The sequence below is a fragment of the Oncorhynchus gorbuscha genome, linkage group LG01, assembly GCF_021184085.1.
Source record: "Oncorhynchus gorbuscha isolate QuinsamMale2020 ecotype Even-year linkage group LG01, OgorEven_v1.0, whole genome shotgun sequence".
Classification (NCBI taxonomy): Eukaryota; Metazoa; Chordata; class Actinopteri; order Salmoniformes; family Salmonidae; genus Oncorhynchus; species Oncorhynchus gorbuscha.
The window spans coordinates 104,596,755-104,616,641 of NC_060173.1; the positions used below are offsets into that span (position 1 = coordinate 104,596,755).

Genomic DNA, 19,887 nt, shown 5'->3' on the forward strand with positions numbered 1-19,887 from the left:
TAACCTATTTGTTTGCTCAGCCAGTTCCCATAACTCTTATATGTTTATGGAAGGTGGAGTTGTGTGTTTATGCATTTCTCCTCTTTCTCTCTCCTGTATCAGAGTACCTGGTCTCAGAGGACGGAGGACAGAATATCTCCATCAGTGATGCTTTCATCAAAGGTAGGAACTCCCCACTTACTAGTGTAGTCTGGCTTCGTTATGGATAATTTTTTTTGCAATTGGTACACTTTTCAATTCTTGAGCAGCTGTGTATTCTTTCTATTGAACAAGCAGTTGGTACTGAACCTAATGTACTGTAGCTGTAAACCAAGCTACCGCTCTCTGTGTGCTGCAGAGTCCCTGTTTAACCGTCGTGTGGAGGAGAAAGCTAACGAGGTGCTGTTCACTCCTCTGGGCTGGCACCACAGCTCCCTGGACCAGCTCAGAGAGGAGAACGGAGAGAAGGAGGCCATGGAGAGGCTACTGTGAGTACTGTCGGACAACTTTAGAGGTTTGAAAGTTGCTCAAATGTTTGTCCAACCTTTTTTTTTTTGTTCATTAAATATGTATGTGAGTACAGAAAATGCTAGGCACTAGTGAAGTGGGAGGTTTGGAATGTAATAAGAGCGTCTGCTAAATGACTTAAATGTAAATGTAAAGACTAGTCTCTAGCCTACTAAATTGAAGTAGAATTGGAACTGAACATATGTCATTCTTTAGATGAAGCAGAGATCTCCTCTCAGTATGAATTAGTGTACTATGGTGGTATGTAAACATTTTTAGCTGGTGACTTTGCATGTTATACTGGCCAAAAAAAACGCTGTTTTCTCTTGCAAAGAAAACAGCTAACTTCTCTCCCCCTCCACAGCTCTGCCAACCACAGCCACATGATGGCGCTGCTGCAGCAGCTGCTGTACAGCGAGTCCCTGTGCCTCTCCTGGCGTGACATCATCGTTCCTGTGGTGAGGCAGGTAGTGCAGACGGTGCGGCCGGACGTTCGCAGTTGTGATGATGACATGGACATTAGACAACTGGTTCACGTCAAGAAGGTACCTCGCTGACAGTGCTCTATTCTAACTTGAGATCTGGTTGATTAACTTGACTTTCCTTGCAAGTCTCCATATTGAACTCAATGAACGATTTACGCAAAAGTCTGCGTTGCCTGCATTTCTTTCAACTCTGAATCAGGTCTTTGTCATTTGGCTTTACTTAGACTGCACATACTGCAGGAGTAGACTGATAGGTGACCAAAATGGCTGTCTTTTTAAACTTCATTCTTTCTGGGGGTGGGGGGGTTTGTTGTTTTTCTAGATTCCTGGAGGGAAGAAGTTTGACTCTGCGGTAGTGAATGGCTTTGTCTGTACCAAGAACATTGCTCACAAAAAAGTAAGTTCCCTTCTCTTATGTAACAGCTACCATCTCTCCTTGTAAACACAGTCAGAGGGACACAGTTTATTGCTTGTCTGTGAACTCAATAAAGTACAATTTGATCATATTTTAGATGAACTCGTACATCAAGAACCCCAAGATCCTGCTTCTGAAGTGTTCTATAGAGTATCTCTACAGAGAGGAGACCAAGTTCACCTGCATTGACCCCATTGTGCTTCAGGTCAGCCTGTTAGTCATTCATTTGCTAGCACCCATCCACAATTTCTAGGAATTAAGAAAAAGAAAATGTGATCTTTGTCAGTGTCTTTGTTCCACAGGAGCGTGAGTTTCTGAAGAACTATGTTCAGCGCATAGTGGACGTGCGTCCCAACCTGGTGCTGGTGGAGAAGACCGTGTCTCGTATCGCTCAGGACATGCTGCTGGAGCACGGCATCACACTGGTTATCAACGTCAAACCGGTCAGTAGCTCTCTGTACTGCTAGTAAAAAATGATTAACTGCTGTCATCAATGTCAAACCAGTTGGTATTGCCCTGCCATCTCTCTAGCTCTCTGTACTAGCTAGACTAGCCTGGGTTGTTTCCAAACCCACCTTTATCAAACCAGTTGGTATTGCCCTGCCATCTCTCTAGCTCTCTGTACTAGCTAGACTAGCCTGGGTTGTTTCCAAACCCACCTTTATCAAGCTAGTTGGTATTGCCCTGCCATCTCTCTAGCTCTCTGTACTAGCTAGACTAGCCTGGGTTGTTTCCAAACCCACCTTTATCAAGCATAAGAACATCTTACTTGTGTAGCTTTTGTTAGTTCATTTTTATTTTAAAAAATTTGCAAATAGATTTGGGTTCTATCAATGTAATTGACTGCATCATTTACAATCATATATATTTTACACACACACAGTACCAGTCAGAAGTTTGGGCACATCTACTCATTTCAAGGGTTTTTCTTTATTTCTACTATCTTGTACATTGTAGAATAATAGTGAAGACATCAACTAAATGGAATCATGTAGTAACCAAAAGAGTGTTAAACAATTCAAGAAATATTTCAAATTATTCAAAGTAGCCACCCTTTGCCTTGATGGCAGCTTTTCATACTCTTGGCATTCTCTCAACTAGCTTCCATGAGGTGGTCACCTGGAATGCATTTCAATTAACAGGTGTGCCTTGTTAATTTGTGAAATTTCTGCGACCATTTTCCCAAGCGTCTCTGAGCAGTCAGACCTTTTATTTTGTGCTGCTAGGGCCACAGTAACCCCCCCACCCCCATGGGATACTGCAGCTAGTGTTTCACTACTCTTTATGATTGTGTCTGTTGCCATGTTAGCCCGTTCTTCTGCTTAATCCGTGCAACTGTCTATTAGCCGTTCCTGCCCTCAGTCTCTCTTCCCCACCTCTGGTTCTCTGCAGCAAGTCTTGGACAGGGTGAGTCATATGACCCAGGGGGACCTGGTCATGTTCATGGACCAGCTGCTCACCAAGCCTCGACTGGGAACCTGCCAAAAGTTCTACCTACACTCCTTCCAGCTGGCCAACAGTGAGTGGAAACTACTCTGCCCTCAACATGCTGCTTTTAGTGTACATCTTTACATATCTACATTTTTAAATCTCTTTACCTTCGCTGTTGGAAGCTGTTCATAACACTTATTTCACTTAAATAATCCAACACATGAAACCAACACACTGCAACCGGGTGCTTTCATTCACAACGTCCTCCAGCCTAGACTAGATGTATCTACATGTTCATGACTCTCCTGAGTGCCACAGCACAACTATGTAATATGTTCTCCTCTTTCCCTTCTCTGTGACAGATGAGTTGAAGACTCTGATGTTCTTTGAGGGCTGCCCTCCCCAGCTAGGCTGTACCATAAAGCTTCGCGGGGCGTCTGAGTACGAGCTGGCCAGGGTTAAAGAGATCATCATCCTCATGGTGTGTGTGGCCTACCACTCCCAGCTAGAGATATCCTTCCTCATGGATGAGTTTGCCATGCCTCCCAGCCTGGCCAAGACCAGCTTCCCCTGTCTCCTGGAGAGCACTACCGTCGAGGAGGAGGAGAGCCAGGAAAATGAGACCGACCAGAGCACCCTCTTCCAGGGAGGAGAGACTGTGCTAGGGGACAAGGAGGAGAATTCTGTATCTGAATCCTCCTCGCCTAAAGATGTCAAAGTTGCCAAGAACCAACTCCTGTCCTCCTCATCCTCCCTGGTGGCCGAGGGGATGGAGTCAGCAGAGGTCATGACCTCCACGCTGTTGTCCAATCCCCTGGCGCCGCCACCACCCTACCTCATTGATGACCTGGAGGAGTTAACAGATGAGATTGGGCTGGAGCAGGGGGAGGAGGCTGAGGGGCGGAGCGGGTCAGGGGTTCTGGGGAGTGGTGAGTTGCAGGAGGAGAGCTCTGCTTCGGAGATGGCCCCCAGGCTGTTCAGAGACCCCCTGCAGGATGACACAGGCCTGTTTGTCACAGAGCAGGTGAGGATTAAGGCTACATGCAGAAACACACGCATTTTTAAAACGACTTCCATTGTCCTCCAAGAGTGTCCAACGATATCCTTGACTGTTCTGTCACCGAGCAGGTGGCCTCGACGGACGACCATCTCAGGACGCTGACGGCAGGCTTCAAACAGGAGCTGAAGGACATCATCCTGTGTGTCTCCCCCTTCATCACTTTCAGAGAGCCCTTCCTCCTCTCCCCCGCTGGCCTACGCTGCCCCAGCAGAGACTACTTTCCTCAACAGGTCTGTTTGTTTACATTGACTGTATTTATTGAATGTTTTTCAACCTTTATTTTTTTTGTTCAGTAATGTATAATATCAGATAATCTGTTTATGTAACCATCAATTCCTCTGTACTCAGTACATCGTTGGTCATAGTGAAGATGTCTACAAAACATGGTAGTCATGCTTACGCAATATGCCATCTCATAACACTTAAGTGCTGGGCGAATGATCAATAAGATATTTTCATATTTGAGATGTAACATAGTAGCTCCTCGTGCAGGTGTACCTCTCCCCACTGCTCAACAAGGACTTCAAAGAACTAGATGGTCGACGTAAGCGACAACTCCTCAAAGACTCCACCCCATCAGGTGGAGGCATGGCCAACGGAGGCCCTCGCCCCATCCAGGTGTTACCCTCCCACCGCCTTACCAGTGCCCGCATCGCAGAGCATCTGGGCAGCAGCCAGGACTTGGCCAAGATGCTGGCAGACTACCGTGCCCAAGGAGGCCGACTCCGCCAGGAGGAGGCAGACCCCTTCGCCCAGCCCCTACCCCAGCCACCGGTCCGGGAGGCTCTGCCGTCCAAGCACCCCGTCAAGGCTGATAGTGAGGAGGAGAAGCCAGCGGGACAGAACGACATGACCTGGGCCTCCAAGGTAGTTAGGACACATCACAATATAGGAGGTAGATGGCGCAGATCTCCAACAGTCTCACTGATGTATCTGTGAGTTAGTTATTCCATTACAAACCATCTATCTTAAAATCTCCCTTAACCAGTGCTAGTTTACTGATCAATGTGCTACTGATGAGAGCTCACCACTTCCCTCACTTTCCAGAGATATTAAGTCAGGGCTGAAGAGAAGTGCTTTATTGCATTATGTGCTGTTTTTATGCTGTCGTTGACCACCATTACTTATGTGTTTCAGCTGGACTGCCTGAACCCAGTGAACCATCAGAGACTCTGTGTTCTGTTCAGCAGCTCCTCTGCCCAGTCCAACAACGCCCCCAACCCTTGCGTCAGTCCCTGGTAAACCCCACCCAACCCTGGTGGTCATCAATTCAATACTACTTTATTTATCCCCTTAGGTGCAACAGAAGTGTTGTTGTCTACCAGCTGTGAAAGACCAACTGACTGAATTTTGAAAGGTCAGCTATTCACAAGTACTTATTTGTTCTCAACAGGATGGTCACGATGGAGTTCTACGGAAAGAATGACCTCACACTAGGAATATTCCTGGAGAGATACTGTTTCAGGTGAGGGGGAAATCTGAACCAGACAAATTGTGTTAGCGAATTTACAATAAAACCTTTTACATCCATTTGGTTGTCACTGACGTAATAAAATCTAGCTCATTGAAGCACCTCTTCGTGTGTGTGTTTTACAGGCCGTCCTATCAATGCCCCAGTATGTTCTGTGAGACTCCCATGGTGCACCATGTGCGGCGGTTTGTCCATGGCAGTGGCTGTGTTCAGATCGTACTGAAGGAGCTGGACTCTCCTGTGCCTGGATACCAACACACCATCCTCAACTACTCCTGGTGCCGCATATGCAAACAGGTACAGTAACTTTTCAATCAGTGTGTTTCCTTATCTATTTCATGACTACCCCCAGGACTTGCTCTATAGCTAGCAGCCCTAGTTCAACAAATCAAATGCTTGCTAATCAGCCAGTTCTTGGCTAGAGCATAAAGCTGCTGTCCAGGTCTGCTTAGCTTCAATCTCTCACACAGCGTTGATCCTTGTATTCTACTCTACTATACTCTCTTCTACTCTACTTTACTCTAAAATCTCTTCTACTCTACTATATTTTACTCTACTACTATATTATAATTTACTCTCTCCTAGTCGCCTACTCTACTATAATGTACTTTTCTACTCTATACTTTATTTTACTCTAGAGTAGGAGAGTAGAGTAGAATACAAGGATCAAAGCTGTGAGATTGAAGCTAAGCAGACTCTATACTCTACTCTCTTCTCTACTATACTCCTACTCTAGTATAGTAGAAAAGAGTAAATTATAGTAGAGTAGAATACAAGGATCAACGCTGTGTGAGATTGAAGATAAGCAGACTCTATACTTTACTCTACTCTTATACTAGTCTCTCTCCTACTTTACTCTCCTACTATACTCCATACTCCACTATACTATATTATACTCATTGATACTCTCTTCTACTATACTCTGCTCTCATCTATGCTGCTATACTTTCTTGTACTCTACTATCTTATACTATACTCTACCCTCCTACTCTATCCTACTCTAATTCTACTCTTACTATACTTTACACTCTTCTACTATAATTTACTTTCTTCTCTTCTACTCTATATTATACTTTACTGTACCCTCTTCGACTATACTATTTTACTATACTCCTACTCTATCCTACTATAGTATACTTTACTCTTCTACTATATAATCTACTCTTCTACTCATTTACACTCCTACTATACTCTACTATAATATCCTACTCTATTCTCTTCTCTTCTACTCTCTTTCTACTATACTATAATTTACTATCTCCTATACTATAGTAGAGTAAGAGTGAATTATAGTAGAAGAGAGTAGAATACAAGGATCAAAGCTGTGAGAGATTGAAGCTAAGCAGATCTACTCTACTATCATACTTTACACTCTTCTACTATACTTTCCTTTACTATACTCTATTCTACTCTTTCCTACTCTACCCCTACTCTCTTCTACTCTCCTATACTTTACTCTTCTACTCTCTATACTAGTATATGCTACGTTCTTCTACTCTTTACTCTCTTCTGCTCTCTCCTACTCTATTGTACCCTCCTACTTTACTCTATCATTTACTTCTATTCTACTCTACTCTCCTCTACTCTACTCTTTTACACTCCTACTGTACTATACCTCCCTACTTTAATGTACTCTTCTACTCTCCTACTCTATACTTTACTCTACTATTCTATTCGACCCTCATATTCTACTGTACTATACTCCCCTACTATAATTTAATCTTCTACTCTATACTTTACTCTCATATTCTACTATACTCTATTCTACTCTGTACTATACTATACTCTCTTCTTCTCTACTCTCCTACTCTTTACTCTTCAAAACTATAATTTACTCTTTACTTTACTCTCTTCTATGCTACTCTATATTATACTTTACTGTACCATATTCTACTCTACTCTCCTACTGTACTATACTCCCCTCCTATAATTTACTCTCTTCTACTCTCTCCTACTCTACTATCTTACTTTACTCTCTTCTACTCTACTACTCTCCTACTATAATTTACTTCTCTATACATTATTTTACTCTACTCTCTTCTCCTATACTCTACTCTCCTGCTGTACTATACTCTCCTACTATACTATAATTTACTTCTACTCTCTCCTCTATACTTTATTTTACTCTCTTCTACTCTACTCTCCTACTATACCTTCCTACTCACTCCTACTCTGCTTTACCGGCCTACTATACTTTTCTTTACTCTGCTATACTCTTCATACTTTACTCTATTCTCTTCATACTCCACTATCCTCTACTCTCCTACTCTGCTTTACTCTTTTACTCTACTATTTGCTATGCTACTCTACTCTCTTATACTCTATTCTACTCCTACTCCACTCTACACTCTCCTGCTCCACTGCTACTCTCTCTTCTACTCTGCTTTACTCTTCTACTCTACTATTTGCTATGCTACTCTCTTATACTCTATTCCACTCTACACTCTCCTGCTCCACTGCTACTCTCTCTTCTACTCTGCTTTACTCTTCTACTCTACTATTTGCTATGCTACTCTCTTATACTCTATTCTACTCCACTCCACACTCTCCTGCTCCACTGCTACTCTCCTACTCTAATTTACTCTTCTATTATATTCTCCTGCTCTACTCACTTCTACTCTCTCTGTAGGTGACTCCTGTGGTGCCCCTGTCTAATGACTCGTGGTCCATGTCCTTTGCTAAGTACCTGGAGCTGAGGTTCTATGGTCACCAGTATAGCAGGAGGGCTAATGCTGAGCCCTGTGGCCACTCCATCCACCATGACTACCATCAGTACTTCTCCTATAACCAGATGGTGGCCTCCTTCAGGTGGGAAACACAGGCCAGGGCTTTGACTTCTGTCCAGCCATACATAATTTACCATTCTCACTACATCTTCAAATGACCTCTAAATACCAGAACATAAAGATCACTATAGTTAGTGTGGTAAAATGTATATGCCCATCATGCCATTGTAATTGTCTAACCACCAGCTACATCTCAGTGAGACTGCTAGAGGTCTGCCTCCCTCCTCCTAAGATCTTCATCAGGAACCAGGGGCCCTCCAAGGGCCAGATGCAGCAGGACCTCAAGGACTTCTCACAGAAGTAACTGGTCTACCTGTTGTCTGTCTACCATGACCTTAACTTGCCTGATCCCAGATCTGTTTATTCTGCTTAGCCGACTCCTATGGTTATTGTCCTCTGACAATAACCATAGTAGTTGGCAAAATCGGACAAACAGATCTGGGACCAGGCTAGGAGTCTGAATAATCTATTTCTAACCAGTCCTTTTCCATTCTGTCCCTCTTGTCAGGGTGACTCAGGTGTACCTGGCCATAGATGACCGCCTCACCTCCCTGAAGACGGACACCTTCAGCAAGACACGCGAGCAGAAGATGGAGGACCTGTTTGCACAGAAAGATGTAGGTTCTTCCTCCAAAGGGCGGGACCACTGTGTATAGTATGTATAGCGCAGTGGAGGCTGGTGTCTCTTTACGTCGGAGGACGGGCTCATTGGACTGGCTGGAATGGAACGGTATCAAACGCATGTTTTCCATCCGTTTTGTTTGTGTTCGTGTTCAGATGGAGGAGGCAGATCTGCACAGCTGGATAGAGAAGCTGCAGGCTCGTCTCCAGGCCTGTGGTAGTGACTCCCCCCAGCAGCTCCAGACTGTACTGGAATCAGTGGTGGTGAAGAAACAGAGCCTGTGTGAAACACTGCAGTCCTGGAACAGCAGGTGAGAACCATAGAAATAAGAATGAATAGAACAGGCTTGGACACTCTGACCCTGCCTATTGACTGGTACACTCGCAATGTCTGCCTGGTATTGTGATGCAAAAATGTCCATGGTATTTTGAAATGTTCTATCAACTGATGCTCGATTGCCATAGTAATGTAGAATGTTCATTCAAATGATGCTAACTGATGTGGCTCATGCAATTGAATGTCTTTTTTTGTAATGTCATTTGATTTGACTCAACAAATCACAGCACGGATTGAAGGGTAAACTTATTGCTTTTACTTCCCGGCATGGGTACTCTCAAAATGGCTGCCAGCCCACCCATTGTGCCATCATTGACTTGAATGGAGATGCCCTTTTCTATTCATTCTTATTTCTATGGTGAGAACACTGACCTCAGAGCAACTTTTAGGGGCAGTTTCCTAGACACAGATCAAGCCTAGTCTTTGACTAAGAAGTACTTTTAATGATTGAATCTCTTCATCTGTGTCCATAACATTGGACCTTAGGGCTGAATTCTAACTTGGGATCAGACTTTCACATCAGAATCTATTTTATTAGTCACCTGCTTAGACTAACAGTGAAACGCTTACTGAAGGACCCTTCCCAACAGTGCCGAGAGAGAAGAACAGAGAAATGATTGATGTCATTGGGAGATCTTTCTAAGAATGTATTTGTTGAACCATGTAACCTCTAGGCTGCAGGACCTGTTCCAGCAGGAGAAGGGCAGGAAGCGTCTGTCTGTCCCAGCCAGCCCTGGGAGACACCGACAGACAGACGACAGCAAGGTCAGTGCAACAGATTCCTGATACAATTCAGATGATTGGAAGTGCTTAGTATATGATAAGCACTTAGTGTATCAGAAAGTAAGGAATGTTTTTCTTTTGTTTGACAGCCAAGTGCTCTGGAGTCCTCTCCACGCAACCCCTCCCCTTTAGTACAAAATGTTGACAAAGGTAAGGGGATTGGTTCAGCTTTCAGTCAGAATGCTATACTATTTCTCTCATTGGTGGACTGTAGATGATGGGCGTGTCTGTTATTTGATGGACAGAGGATCGTCACCTCACTGCCATGCCCTCAAGCTGGGGGTCGTCATTGCTAGCGTTACCGTCACCAGGGGAGCCAGGCTCAGAACCCCTCTCGTCTGGACCCTGCTTTCCTGACCAGGATTCCGTCAGTATCCCAGAGGGTGAACACACACATTAGCTTCCTGTTCTTTCTCTGGATCTACAGTGCGTATCAAAATACAGACCACTCCTGTGTTTAAATTCATTCTCGTTGTCTCCTAGATGTATTTGATGGACACCTGTTGGGCTCCAATGACAGCCAGGTGAAAGAGAAGTCCACCATGAAGGCCATTCTAGCCAACCTGATGCCAGGCAACAGTTACAACTCTATCCCATTCCCATTGTGTGTACATTATGACTTTATCTCTGAATAGGCTTTTGGCTTGTAGTATAAATTGTTGCATGATCAGCCAAATAAGATAGAATTTGATGTAAATGCCCATACTAAATTGAGCCCTGTTCATTTTCTTACTTTGTTGTAATGTTTAGCTTGAATCCTAGTGTCGACTGGAAAAATCATCAATATCTCAGGTGCCACATACTTCCGGTGTGCACTTGAGCAAGGCACTTAACCGCTAACCTGCTCCAGGGCACTGCTCTGTGGGTGACCCTGTGCTGCCATGTTGTTGTGTGTCGGGACTGGGCACTGTGAAAGCCCAAATCAAAAATATCCAAATATAATGGATCAATAAAGAGTGTATTGTATGTTTTGTGACGTTGTTCGTCAGTGAACCAGACAAACATTACCTGATGTATGAGCATGAGAGAGTGCCCATCGCCGTGTGTGAGAGAGAACCCAGCTCCATCATCTCATTCGCTCTCAGGTAACAGCTCCTGTCCAACTCTTCTCCAGTCTCTTCACATGGCTGACTTTTCTGTTCTAATGATATTTGAATGACCTCTGCCCAACCTCTAGCTGTAAGGAGTATAAGAGTACTCTGGATGAACTGTGGAAGACAACATTGAAGACAGGAGGCGAGGACACCACCCTGTCCACCAGGTACACCACACTGCTCCTGCAGATGTCAACTGTGTGTGTGTGTGTGTGTGTTACCTGAAGTATAATCCTATCTTGTCTGTGTGCAGCTCTGGAGAGAGCCGGGTCAAGAACAGCCCAGCCAAGCCCAACGAGACCGCCTCCTCCCAGATGGGTCTGGGCCGCAGCAGCATGGACTCTGAGCCTCTTAGTGAGTAGTGGACAAGGTCTCAAGGTCAAGGGGCAACATGAGTGGGGGGTGCTAGAAAATCAGCTCTGTTCTGATGTAGTATGTCATGTTTCTGGAGATCCTAGCATGTTTTCCTTTTGCTCTGAACAGAAGACGCAGACATAGGAGACAACCATAAGAAGTCGACAGGAAACCCTCATATTGAATTACGTGAGTAAATGCATTTCTGATTGGATTTCCCTTTGGAATGGCATCACCTCTTAGCCTGCAAACTTCCTCTCAATAATAAGCATAAGGCCTAGTCCGTAACCCATCTCATTCTCTCTCCCCTGCAGAGTTCTCTGATGCCAACGCTAAGTTCTACTGTAGGATCTACTATGCTGAGGAGTTCCACAAGATGAGAGAGGAAATAATGGAGAGTACGGAGGATGACTTTGTTCGCTCGCTGTCCCACTGTGTCAACTGGCAGGCCCGCGGTGGCAAGTCTGGGGCTGTCTTCTATGCCACCGAAGGTGACTGGCAACACCAGAGCCATATTTTATTTTTAACTTCTATTTACCAGGAAGTCCCATTTGAGGTCAAGAGGCTCCTTTTAAATATGTCTGTACCTCACTGTGTATCTTTACCCTCCCTCAGATGACCGATACATTCTGAAGCAGATGCCCAGACTAGAGGTTCAGTCCTTCCTGGACTTTGCCCCTCACTACTTCACCTACATCACTGGAGCCGTGCAGCAGAAGGTAAACTACGCTAACTACAGTACTCCTGGCTAACTACGCTAACTACGGTACCCCTGGCTAACTACGGTACCCCTGGCTAACTACGGTACCCCTGGCTAACTACGGTACCCCTGGCTAACTACGGTACCCCTGGCTAACTACGGTACCCCTGGCTAACTACGGTACCCCTGGCTAACTACGGTACCCCTGGCTAACTACGGTACCCCTGGCTAACTACGGTACCCCTGGCTAACTACGGTACACATCTGGCTTCAGGTCTAGCACAAATAAAGTTAAATGAACTTAAATAGATGATACACTATATACAAAAGTATGTAGACACCACTTTCATTTAGTGGATTCGGCTATTTCAGCCACACCCGTTGCTGACAGGTGTATAAAATCGAGCACACAGCCTTCCAATCTCCATAGACAAACATTGGCAGTAGAATGTCCTTACTGAAGAGCTCTGACTTTCAACGTGGCACCATCATAGGATGTCACCTTTCCAAGTCAGTTTGTCAAATTTCTACCCTGCTAGAACTTCCCCGGTCAACTGTCAGTGCTGTTATTGTGAAGTGGAAACGTCTAGGAGCAACAACGTCTCAGCCGCGAAGTGGTAGGCCACACAAGCTCACAGAACTAGACTGCCGAGTGCTGAAGCTCGTAGCGCATAAAAATCGTCTGTCCTCAGTTGCAACACTCACTACACAGTTCCAAACTGCCTCTGGAAGCAATGTCAGCACGAGCAGTTCGTCGGGAGCTTCATGAAATGGGTTTCCGTGGCCGAGCAGCCGTGCACAAGTCTAAGATTGCCACGCGTCGGCTGAAGTGGTGTAAAGCTTGCTGCCATTGGAACAGTGGAAACGTGTTCTCTAGAGTGATGAATCACGCTTGACCATCTGGCAGTCCGACGAATGAATCTGGGTTTGGCGGATGCCAGGAGAAATCTATCTGCCCCAATGCATAGTGCCAACTGTATATTTTGGTGGAGGAGGAATAATGGTCTGGGACTGTTTTTCATGGTTCGTGTTTGCGGACGGCCCTTTCCTGTTTCAGCATGACAACACTCCCTTGCACTAAGCTAGGTCCATACAGAAAGGATTTGTCAAGATCGGTGTGGAAGAACTTGACTGGCCTGCACAGAGCCCTGACCTCAACTCCATCAAACACCTTTGGGATGAATTGGAACGCAGACTGTGAGCCAGGCCTAATCACCCAACATCCGTGCTGACCTCACTAATGCTTTTATGGCTGAGTGGAAGCAAGTCCCAACATCTACTGGAAAGCCTTCTCAGAAGAGTGGAGGATGTTGGGGGCAGCAAAGGGGGACCAACTCCATATTAATGCCCATGATTTTGGAATGAGATGTTCGACGAGCAGGTGTCCACATACCTTTGGTCATGCAATGTGTGTGTGTGTGTGTGTGTGTATATATATATATATATATGAGTTGGTTTGCTGTGCTTGGCCTTGCTTTTTAAGTAATACATTTATAAAGATGATTAATTTAATTTGAGGAAATCCAATTGTATTAAACATTGTACTGGTTTTATATTAATAGATTTCTTAGTTCTATGACATTGTATATGCAGGGCTCCCTTGAAAAAGAAAAGCTGGTCTCAATGGTGTAAAAAATGTCAATGAGCTGTGTTCTCGTCGTGGTGATGGATGGATGGCTGGTTATTGCAACACAGTCCTGTCCTAAACCCAGTTTGTCCCACAGCGGCCCACTGCCCTGGCTAAGATCCTGGGTGTGTACCGGATCGGCTACAAGAACTCCCAGAACAACTCTGAGAAGAAGCTGGACCTTCTTGTCATGGAGAACCTGTTCTATGGCAGGAAGATGGCCCAGGTGTTCGACCTCAAGGGCTCTCTGAGGAACCGCAACGTCAAGACAGAGTCTGGGAAGGAGAGCTGTGAGGTGAGCATGGCGCTAGTCTAGCAGGGCTGGGCCATGGGTTCGATTCCCACCTGAGGCCACATACATTACAGTGATTGCATACATTTATTTTGTAAGTTGCTTTGTTTTATGTATGTGTTGTTTTAACCAGATACAGTGCATTCAGACCCCTTCCCTTTTTCCACATTTTGTGACGTTACAGCCTCATTCTAATATTTATTAAATACATTGTTTTCCTCATCAATCTACACACAATACCCCATAATGACAAAGCAATTTTGGGGGGGGGGATGAATAAAAAATGTAAAACAAATACCCTTTGTGATGAGACTTGAAATTGAGCTCAGGTGCATCCTGTTTCCATTGATCATCTTTGAGGTGTTTCTACATGATTTGTTAATTGAGAACACATTCTCTTTTGCAATAACGACCTTTGGATAAAAGCATGAGCTAAATGGCATCATTCTATATTAGGTGGTTCTGCTGGATGAGAACCTACTGAAGCTGGTCCATGACAACCCTCTGTACATCAGAGCCCACTGCAAGGCCATCCTCAGGGCTGCTATCCACAGTGATGCCTACTTCCTGTCTAGTCACCTGATCATAGACTACTCTCTGCTGGTTGGACGAGACGACGCCACAGACGAGCTGGTGGTGGGAATCATAGGTGAGGGAAAAGCTTGATCTTTTTCAAATGTGTTCTCATTGGCTATAACGTTGTTCATTGTTATACATAAACTGATTTACTGGTGTTTTATAGAAAGTCATTCTTAATTTCTCCATGCATGCTGCTTCAAAAGGGCATTTGAGTGACATTGTTTTAGAAATATAGCAAAGTACAAACATTCCTCCCATTGTTTCAGATTACATACGGACATTCACATGGGATAAGAAGCTGGAGATGGTGGTGAAATCCACAGGGATCCTGGGAGGGCAAGGTAATTCATCTGACACCAATACCTCCTTCCCTGTACATTCGTCCTTGAAGTTTATTTTAATATTCTGCCCTTTCACGTTTAGCTTTGATCTCTAGTAATTAGTTAATTGTATAAAACCCTTTTTGATTTATTCCTGTAAATGAGAAACGCAATACAAATAATGTATTATAAATGTTTTGTGTCTCGCACACAGGTAAGATGCCCACGGTGGTCTCTCCAGAGCTGTACCGAGCCCGGTTCTGTGAGGCTATGGACAAATACTTCCTCATGGTGCCTGACCACTGGACAGGGCTGGGGGTCAACTGCTGAACTGTTACACCAGAGAGCTAGCCTGAGTCCCAGACCTGTTTGTGTTGTCTAGCCAATTCCTATGTCATTTCTACAGCATGTTTGGCAAGACGGCATAAATGGATCTGGGACTCAGGCTACCAGGGAGCTGCTAGCTACAGAACACATGGGCATCAGTCACCAAGGTGGAGAGGAGACCACAATGCAGAAAAAGCCTTATCCCAATAGGGAACCATAATAGCACACTGGGTTGATGGATGAAGACAAATAATAGAGGAAGATTAATGCCTTTTTTGTTGTGATGCAAAGAATGGCCAGTTTGTACGACTCAATCATTCCATAATAATTATCATATAATCTTGCACAAGTAGACCTAGATCTAGGTAAACTGTTTTATCATAAACTAGACAAGTGACTATTGATGACTGTTCTTTGGCATGACTGAAGACAGTTTTTCCTGACCTGGAAAGAAACTCGTCCCTAATGACATATTTCCGAGGGAAGAGATTATTTTGAAGGGCCAAGTTTTCCAACTGTTTCACAAGATCTCAGAGAGCACAAATAATCTTACTTGGTCCTAGTTTGAGCAAACAAATTGATGTAAATGTACAGAGATGATGTAATTAAAGATTATTAACTGATTTTACAAGGTTTTAAACCTTAGTGTCAGATGTTTTTGTTGGCCTCCCGTCTTGTAAGTCTACATAGATTTGATGGTAAAAGTCATTGTTCATCACTACATGTAATGGAAATGATTTTACTGGTATGTTGACTCCTTACCCACTTATATCATCTAGGCATTTGAGGTTTCCAAGACTGAACTAGAGGATCTATTCTCTCAGGTAAGCTTCAGATGGCCAAAAACATTAGCTATATTTAGTTTACTTGATAACAAATAGGGAAGCAAGCAAATCACACACAGAACTAAATTAAAACAGATTTTTATAGAATTGTACAATTCATATAAAACAAAGGGAAGCTGACAAACAACCTTCAGCATTTCATACTGAATCAGGAACTGGTATGAAAATCAATCAAACATAGTGATATGATTGTCACGACTGACGTAATACAGACAGACCATCTGCATTTCAAATGCCACCCTATTCCCTATAGTGCATGACTTTTGAGCAGGGTCCCTAGGGTTCTGGTCAAAAGTAGTGCACTATGTAGGTAATAGCTTGCCATTTGGGACAGAACTGAAACTCCCCGTTTCTTAGTTCCAACGACAAGCATTTAGAAACTGAGGCATTGTGCTTTCTTTGCAATGACACGGTATGTACAAAAGCAGAAACCAACTTCCTTTCGTCATACATCTTGTAGCAGGCATATATATATACACAGGCATGCCTGACCATAACTGAGTTTCTTTTTCAGGGTTAGAAGTGACAGGATACTCATTAGAAGCAGGGCTGTCCAAGCCTGTTCCTGGAGAGCTACCCTCCTGTAGGTTTTCACTCCAACCCTGTTCCTGGAGAGCTACCCTCCTGTAGGTTTTCACTCTAACCCCAATTGAAACTAACCTGATTCAGTTTATCAACCAGCTAATTATTAGAATGTGTGCTTGATTAAGCTTGGAGTGAAACTACAGGACAGTGGCTCTCCGGGAACAGGGTTGGAGTGAAACTACAGGACAGTGGCTCTCCAGGAACAGGGTTGGAGTGAACCTACAGGACAGTGGCTCTCCGGGAACAGGGTTGGAGTGAAACTACAGGACAGTGGCTCTCCAGGAACAGGGTTGGAGTGAACCTACAGGACAGTGGCTCTCCAGGAACAGGGTTGGAGTGAACCTACAGGACAGTGGCTCTCCGGGAACAGGGTTGGAGTGAAAAACCTACAGGACAGTGGCTCTCCGGGAACAGGGTTGGAGTGAACCTACAGGACAGTGGCTCTCCAGGAACAGGGTTGGAGTGAACCTACAGGACAGTGGCTCTCCGGGAACAGGGTTGGAGTGAAAAACCTACAGGACAGTGGCTCTCCGGGAACAGGGTTGGAGTGAAAAACCTACAGGACAGTGGCTCTCCAGAACAGGGTTGGAGTGAAAAACCTACAGGACAGTGGCTCTCCAGGAACAGGGTTGGAGTGAAAAACCGACAGGACAGTGGCTCTCCAGGAACAGGGTTGGAGTGAAAAACCTACAGGACAGTGGCTCTCCGGGAACAGGGTTGGAGTGAAAAACCTACAGGACAGTGGCTCTCCGGGAACAGGGTTGGAGTGAAAAAACCTACAGGACAGTGGCTCTCCGGGAACAGGGTTGGAGTGAAAAACTTACAGGACAGTGGCTCTCCGGGAACAGGGTTGGAGTGAAAAACGTACAGGACAGTGGCTCTCCAGGAACAGGGTTGGAGTGAAAAACCTACAGGACAGTGGCTCTCCAGGAACAGGGTTGGAGTGAAAAACCTACAGGACAGTGGCTCTCCAGGAACCGGGTTGGAGTGAAAAACTTACAGGACAGTGGCTCTCCAGGAACAGGGTTGGAGTGAAAAACCTACAGGACAGTGGCTCTCCAGGAACAGGGTTGGAGTGAAAAACCTACAGGACGGTGGCTCTCCGGGAACAGGGTTGGAGAACCCTGCGTTAGGGGATAAACTTTTTTGGGAGAATTTAAATTTTAAAGTATATAAAAGGTGTAACAAGGCACTGGACACGTTTAAGAGACTGGCACATTGCAGGTAGGTAGCCAACAGATGGTAAACGAGGATGGAGGGAGGGTTAGAGGAAATGAGTGATCAATGTCCTGCTGTCCTTTGTACCATAATATAAATGTGAATAAATACTGTACAGGTGTCAACCTTTTCACTGGAGACCTGATCTGACATACTGTATCTGGGCATGTCATTTACTGATACGCTATGGACCTGGAACACGAGGGACAGAAGTTTCCTAACTGACCACGTGACAGGATCAGGAACAACTCAGTGCCCAATGTCATATTTCTATTGGTGTGGGAACACGAGGTTGAAAATGATGCCACTTCTTTGCATAAAGACGATACTCTTGACTATAAATACACTGTAACTAGAGGAAAGCATTCTACCCTGTTTCTCTATAATAAGCTTAGGAGTGAATTCTGGAATTGTGCTTCGGTTGGTTTGTGCTATACTCACATCACTGGGCAGATAAGACAGAGCAGGGCGTACCTTTCAATGCATACCTAGGCTACCCAGACACAAACATCAACATAAATACTTTATGTTAAGTCAATATTTGGTACATCAACCAAAAGAGAAAAGGTTACAATTCTACTTTTCTTCATCCTTGGGTCTCTTTTCATAAGAAAAATCAAAAAAGGTATCAGCCTGTCATTGATCGCCAAGCTGAGACGCAGTACCAAGAGTGATCTGGAAAAGAAGCACCTGCAGACAGAATCACAGGTTAGGGGTCAAGCTCCATCCCTCCAGCCTTTAGGGGGAACAAAGTACAAGCCCCACGGAGAGGTTCTGCTCTGGGACACGAGCAAGGAATCAGGGGAGGTCGGGTGGTGGGAGAGTGCTGATCTTCAGGCATCCAGGTAGTCTGATAAGAGTCAGGGTCATAGGTCATAGGGGTCAAAAGGTTTCTGAGTCCGAGTCGTTTTCAGTGGCGCCCTGACTGGCACTGCCCTCGCTAGAGGGGTCCGAAGGGGCCTTGGGGCTGCGAGGGCCATGGGAGCTTTTCCCCTCCCTGGGTAGGGCTCTCAGGAGGGAACCTGGGGAGGGTGCACCGGAGCTGCAAGGGGAGCAGAAAGGTATCATGGTAGCCAGAATGAGAGCCAGACAGTCAGCCACCTGCCTGCTAGGAGTGCAAGCCAGAGCAGGGGTCAAACCTGGGGGAGACAGAGAGTGGGTGGGATAGGTAGGGTGGGAGAGAGAGAGATAGGAAGGGAGATAATTGGGAAGATGGAGAAAGAGATATAGGGGGAAGAAAACATGGAAGAAGTAGGGGGAAGTGAAGCAGAAAAACAGAGAGATGGGAAGACAACAGGAGAAGGCAGCATTCAATTAGAACACAGCCAGCCCAGACACCAGACAGAACACAGCCAGCCGACACCAGACAGAACACAGCCAGCCCCGACACCAGACAGAACACAGCCAGCCCAGACACCAGACAGACCACAGCCAGCCCAGACACCAGACAGAACACAGCCAGCCCAGACACCAGACAGTACACAGCCAGCCCAGACACCAGACAGTACACAGCCAGCCCAGACACCAGACAGAACACAGCCAGCCCAGACACCAGACAGTAGAGAGCCAGCCCAGACACTACACAGCCAACCCAGACACCAGACAGAACACAGCCAGCCCAGTCACCAGACAGTACACAGCCAGCCCAGACACCAGACAGTACACAGCCAGCCCAGACACCAGACAGAACACAGCCAGCCCAGACACCAGACAGTACACAGCCAGCCCAGATACCAGACAGTACACAGCCAGCCCAGACACCAGACAGTACCTAGCCAGATACCAGACAGTACACAGCCAGACCAGACACCAGACAGTACCCAGCCAGCCCAAACACCAGACAGTACCCAGCCAGCCCAGACACCAGACAGTACCCAGCCAGCCCAGATATCAGACAGTACACAGCCAGCCAGACACCAGACAGACAGTACACAACCAGCCCAGATATCAGACAGTACCTAGCCAGATACCGGACAGTACACAGCCAGCCCAGATACCAGACAGTACACAGCCAGCCCAGACACCAGACAGTACCTAGCCAGATACCAGACAGTACACAGCCAGACCAGAC

General features: G+C 45.4%; 2 protein-coding genes across 11 annotated transcripts in view; one reads left to right on the top strand and one right to left on the bottom strand.

The window, feature by feature from the left end:
• The window catches only part of LOC124047942 (1-phosphatidylinositol 3-phosphate 5-kinase-like), a 34,474-nt gene extending 18,682 nt beyond the window's left edge, over nt 1-15,792 (top strand). For all 6 annotated transcript variants that reach the window (XM_046368318.1, XM_046368326.1, XM_046368296.1 and 3 more), the window contains 31 exons: nt 103-162; nt 338-467; nt 851-1,031; nt 1,294-1,368; nt 1,484-1,591; nt 1,689-1,829; nt 2,779-2,905; nt 3,180-3,841; nt 3,946-4,107; nt 4,370-4,744; nt 5,015-5,115; nt 5,271-5,342; nt 5,474-5,645; nt 7,978-8,156; nt 8,321-8,434; nt 8,643-8,751; nt 8,912-9,066; nt 9,767-9,857; nt 9,965-10,025; nt 10,121-10,258; nt 10,359-10,479; nt 10,865-10,960; nt 11,053-11,136; nt 11,223-11,323; nt 11,453-11,512; nt 11,638-11,814; nt 11,939-12,042; nt 13,748-13,945; nt 14,399-14,591; nt 14,788-14,862; nt 15,056-15,792. In XM_046368318.1, the coding sequence (XP_046224274.1) occupies nt 103-162; nt 338-467; nt 851-1,031; nt 1,294-1,368; nt 1,484-1,591; nt 1,689-1,829; nt 2,779-2,905; nt 3,180-3,841; nt 3,946-4,107; nt 4,370-4,744; nt 5,015-5,115; nt 5,271-5,342; nt 5,474-5,645; nt 7,978-8,156; nt 8,321-8,434; nt 8,643-8,751; nt 8,912-9,066; nt 9,767-9,857; nt 9,965-10,025; nt 10,121-10,258; nt 10,359-10,479; nt 10,865-10,960; nt 11,053-11,136; nt 11,223-11,323; nt 11,453-11,512; nt 11,638-11,814; nt 11,939-12,042; nt 13,748-13,945; nt 14,399-14,591; nt 14,788-14,862; nt 15,056-15,171 (4,538 nt within the window). In that variant the 3' untranslated portion in view covers nt 15,172-15,792. The remainder of the gene's footprint in view (nt 1-102; nt 163-337; nt 468-850; nt 1,032-1,293; nt 1,369-1,483; nt 1,592-1,688; nt 1,830-2,778; nt 2,906-3,179; nt 3,842-3,945; nt 4,108-4,369; nt 4,745-5,014; nt 5,116-5,270; nt 5,343-5,473; nt 5,646-7,977; nt 8,157-8,320; nt 8,435-8,642; nt 8,752-8,911; nt 9,067-9,766; nt 9,858-9,964; nt 10,026-10,120; nt 10,259-10,358; nt 10,480-10,864; nt 10,961-11,052; nt 11,137-11,222; nt 11,324-11,452; nt 11,513-11,637; nt 11,815-11,938; nt 12,043-13,747; nt 13,946-14,398; nt 14,592-14,787; nt 14,863-15,055) is intronic.
• A 1,656-nt stretch (nt 15,793-17,448) lies between these two features.
• LOC124047981 (serine/threonine-protein phosphatase 6 regulatory ankyrin repeat subunit B-like) overlaps nt 17,449-19,887 on the bottom strand; it is a 67,409-nt gene continuing 64,970 nt past the window's right edge. For 4 of the 5 annotated variants that reach the window (XM_046368352.1, XM_046368361.1, XM_046368345.1 and 1 more), the window contains one exon: nt 17,449-18,955. In XM_046368352.1, the coding sequence (XP_046224308.1) occupies nt 18,699-18,955 (257 nt within the window). In that variant the 3' untranslated portion in view covers nt 17,449-18,698. The remainder of the gene's footprint in view (nt 18,956-19,887) is intronic. The other variant, XM_046368363.1, reaches the window with a different exon arrangement.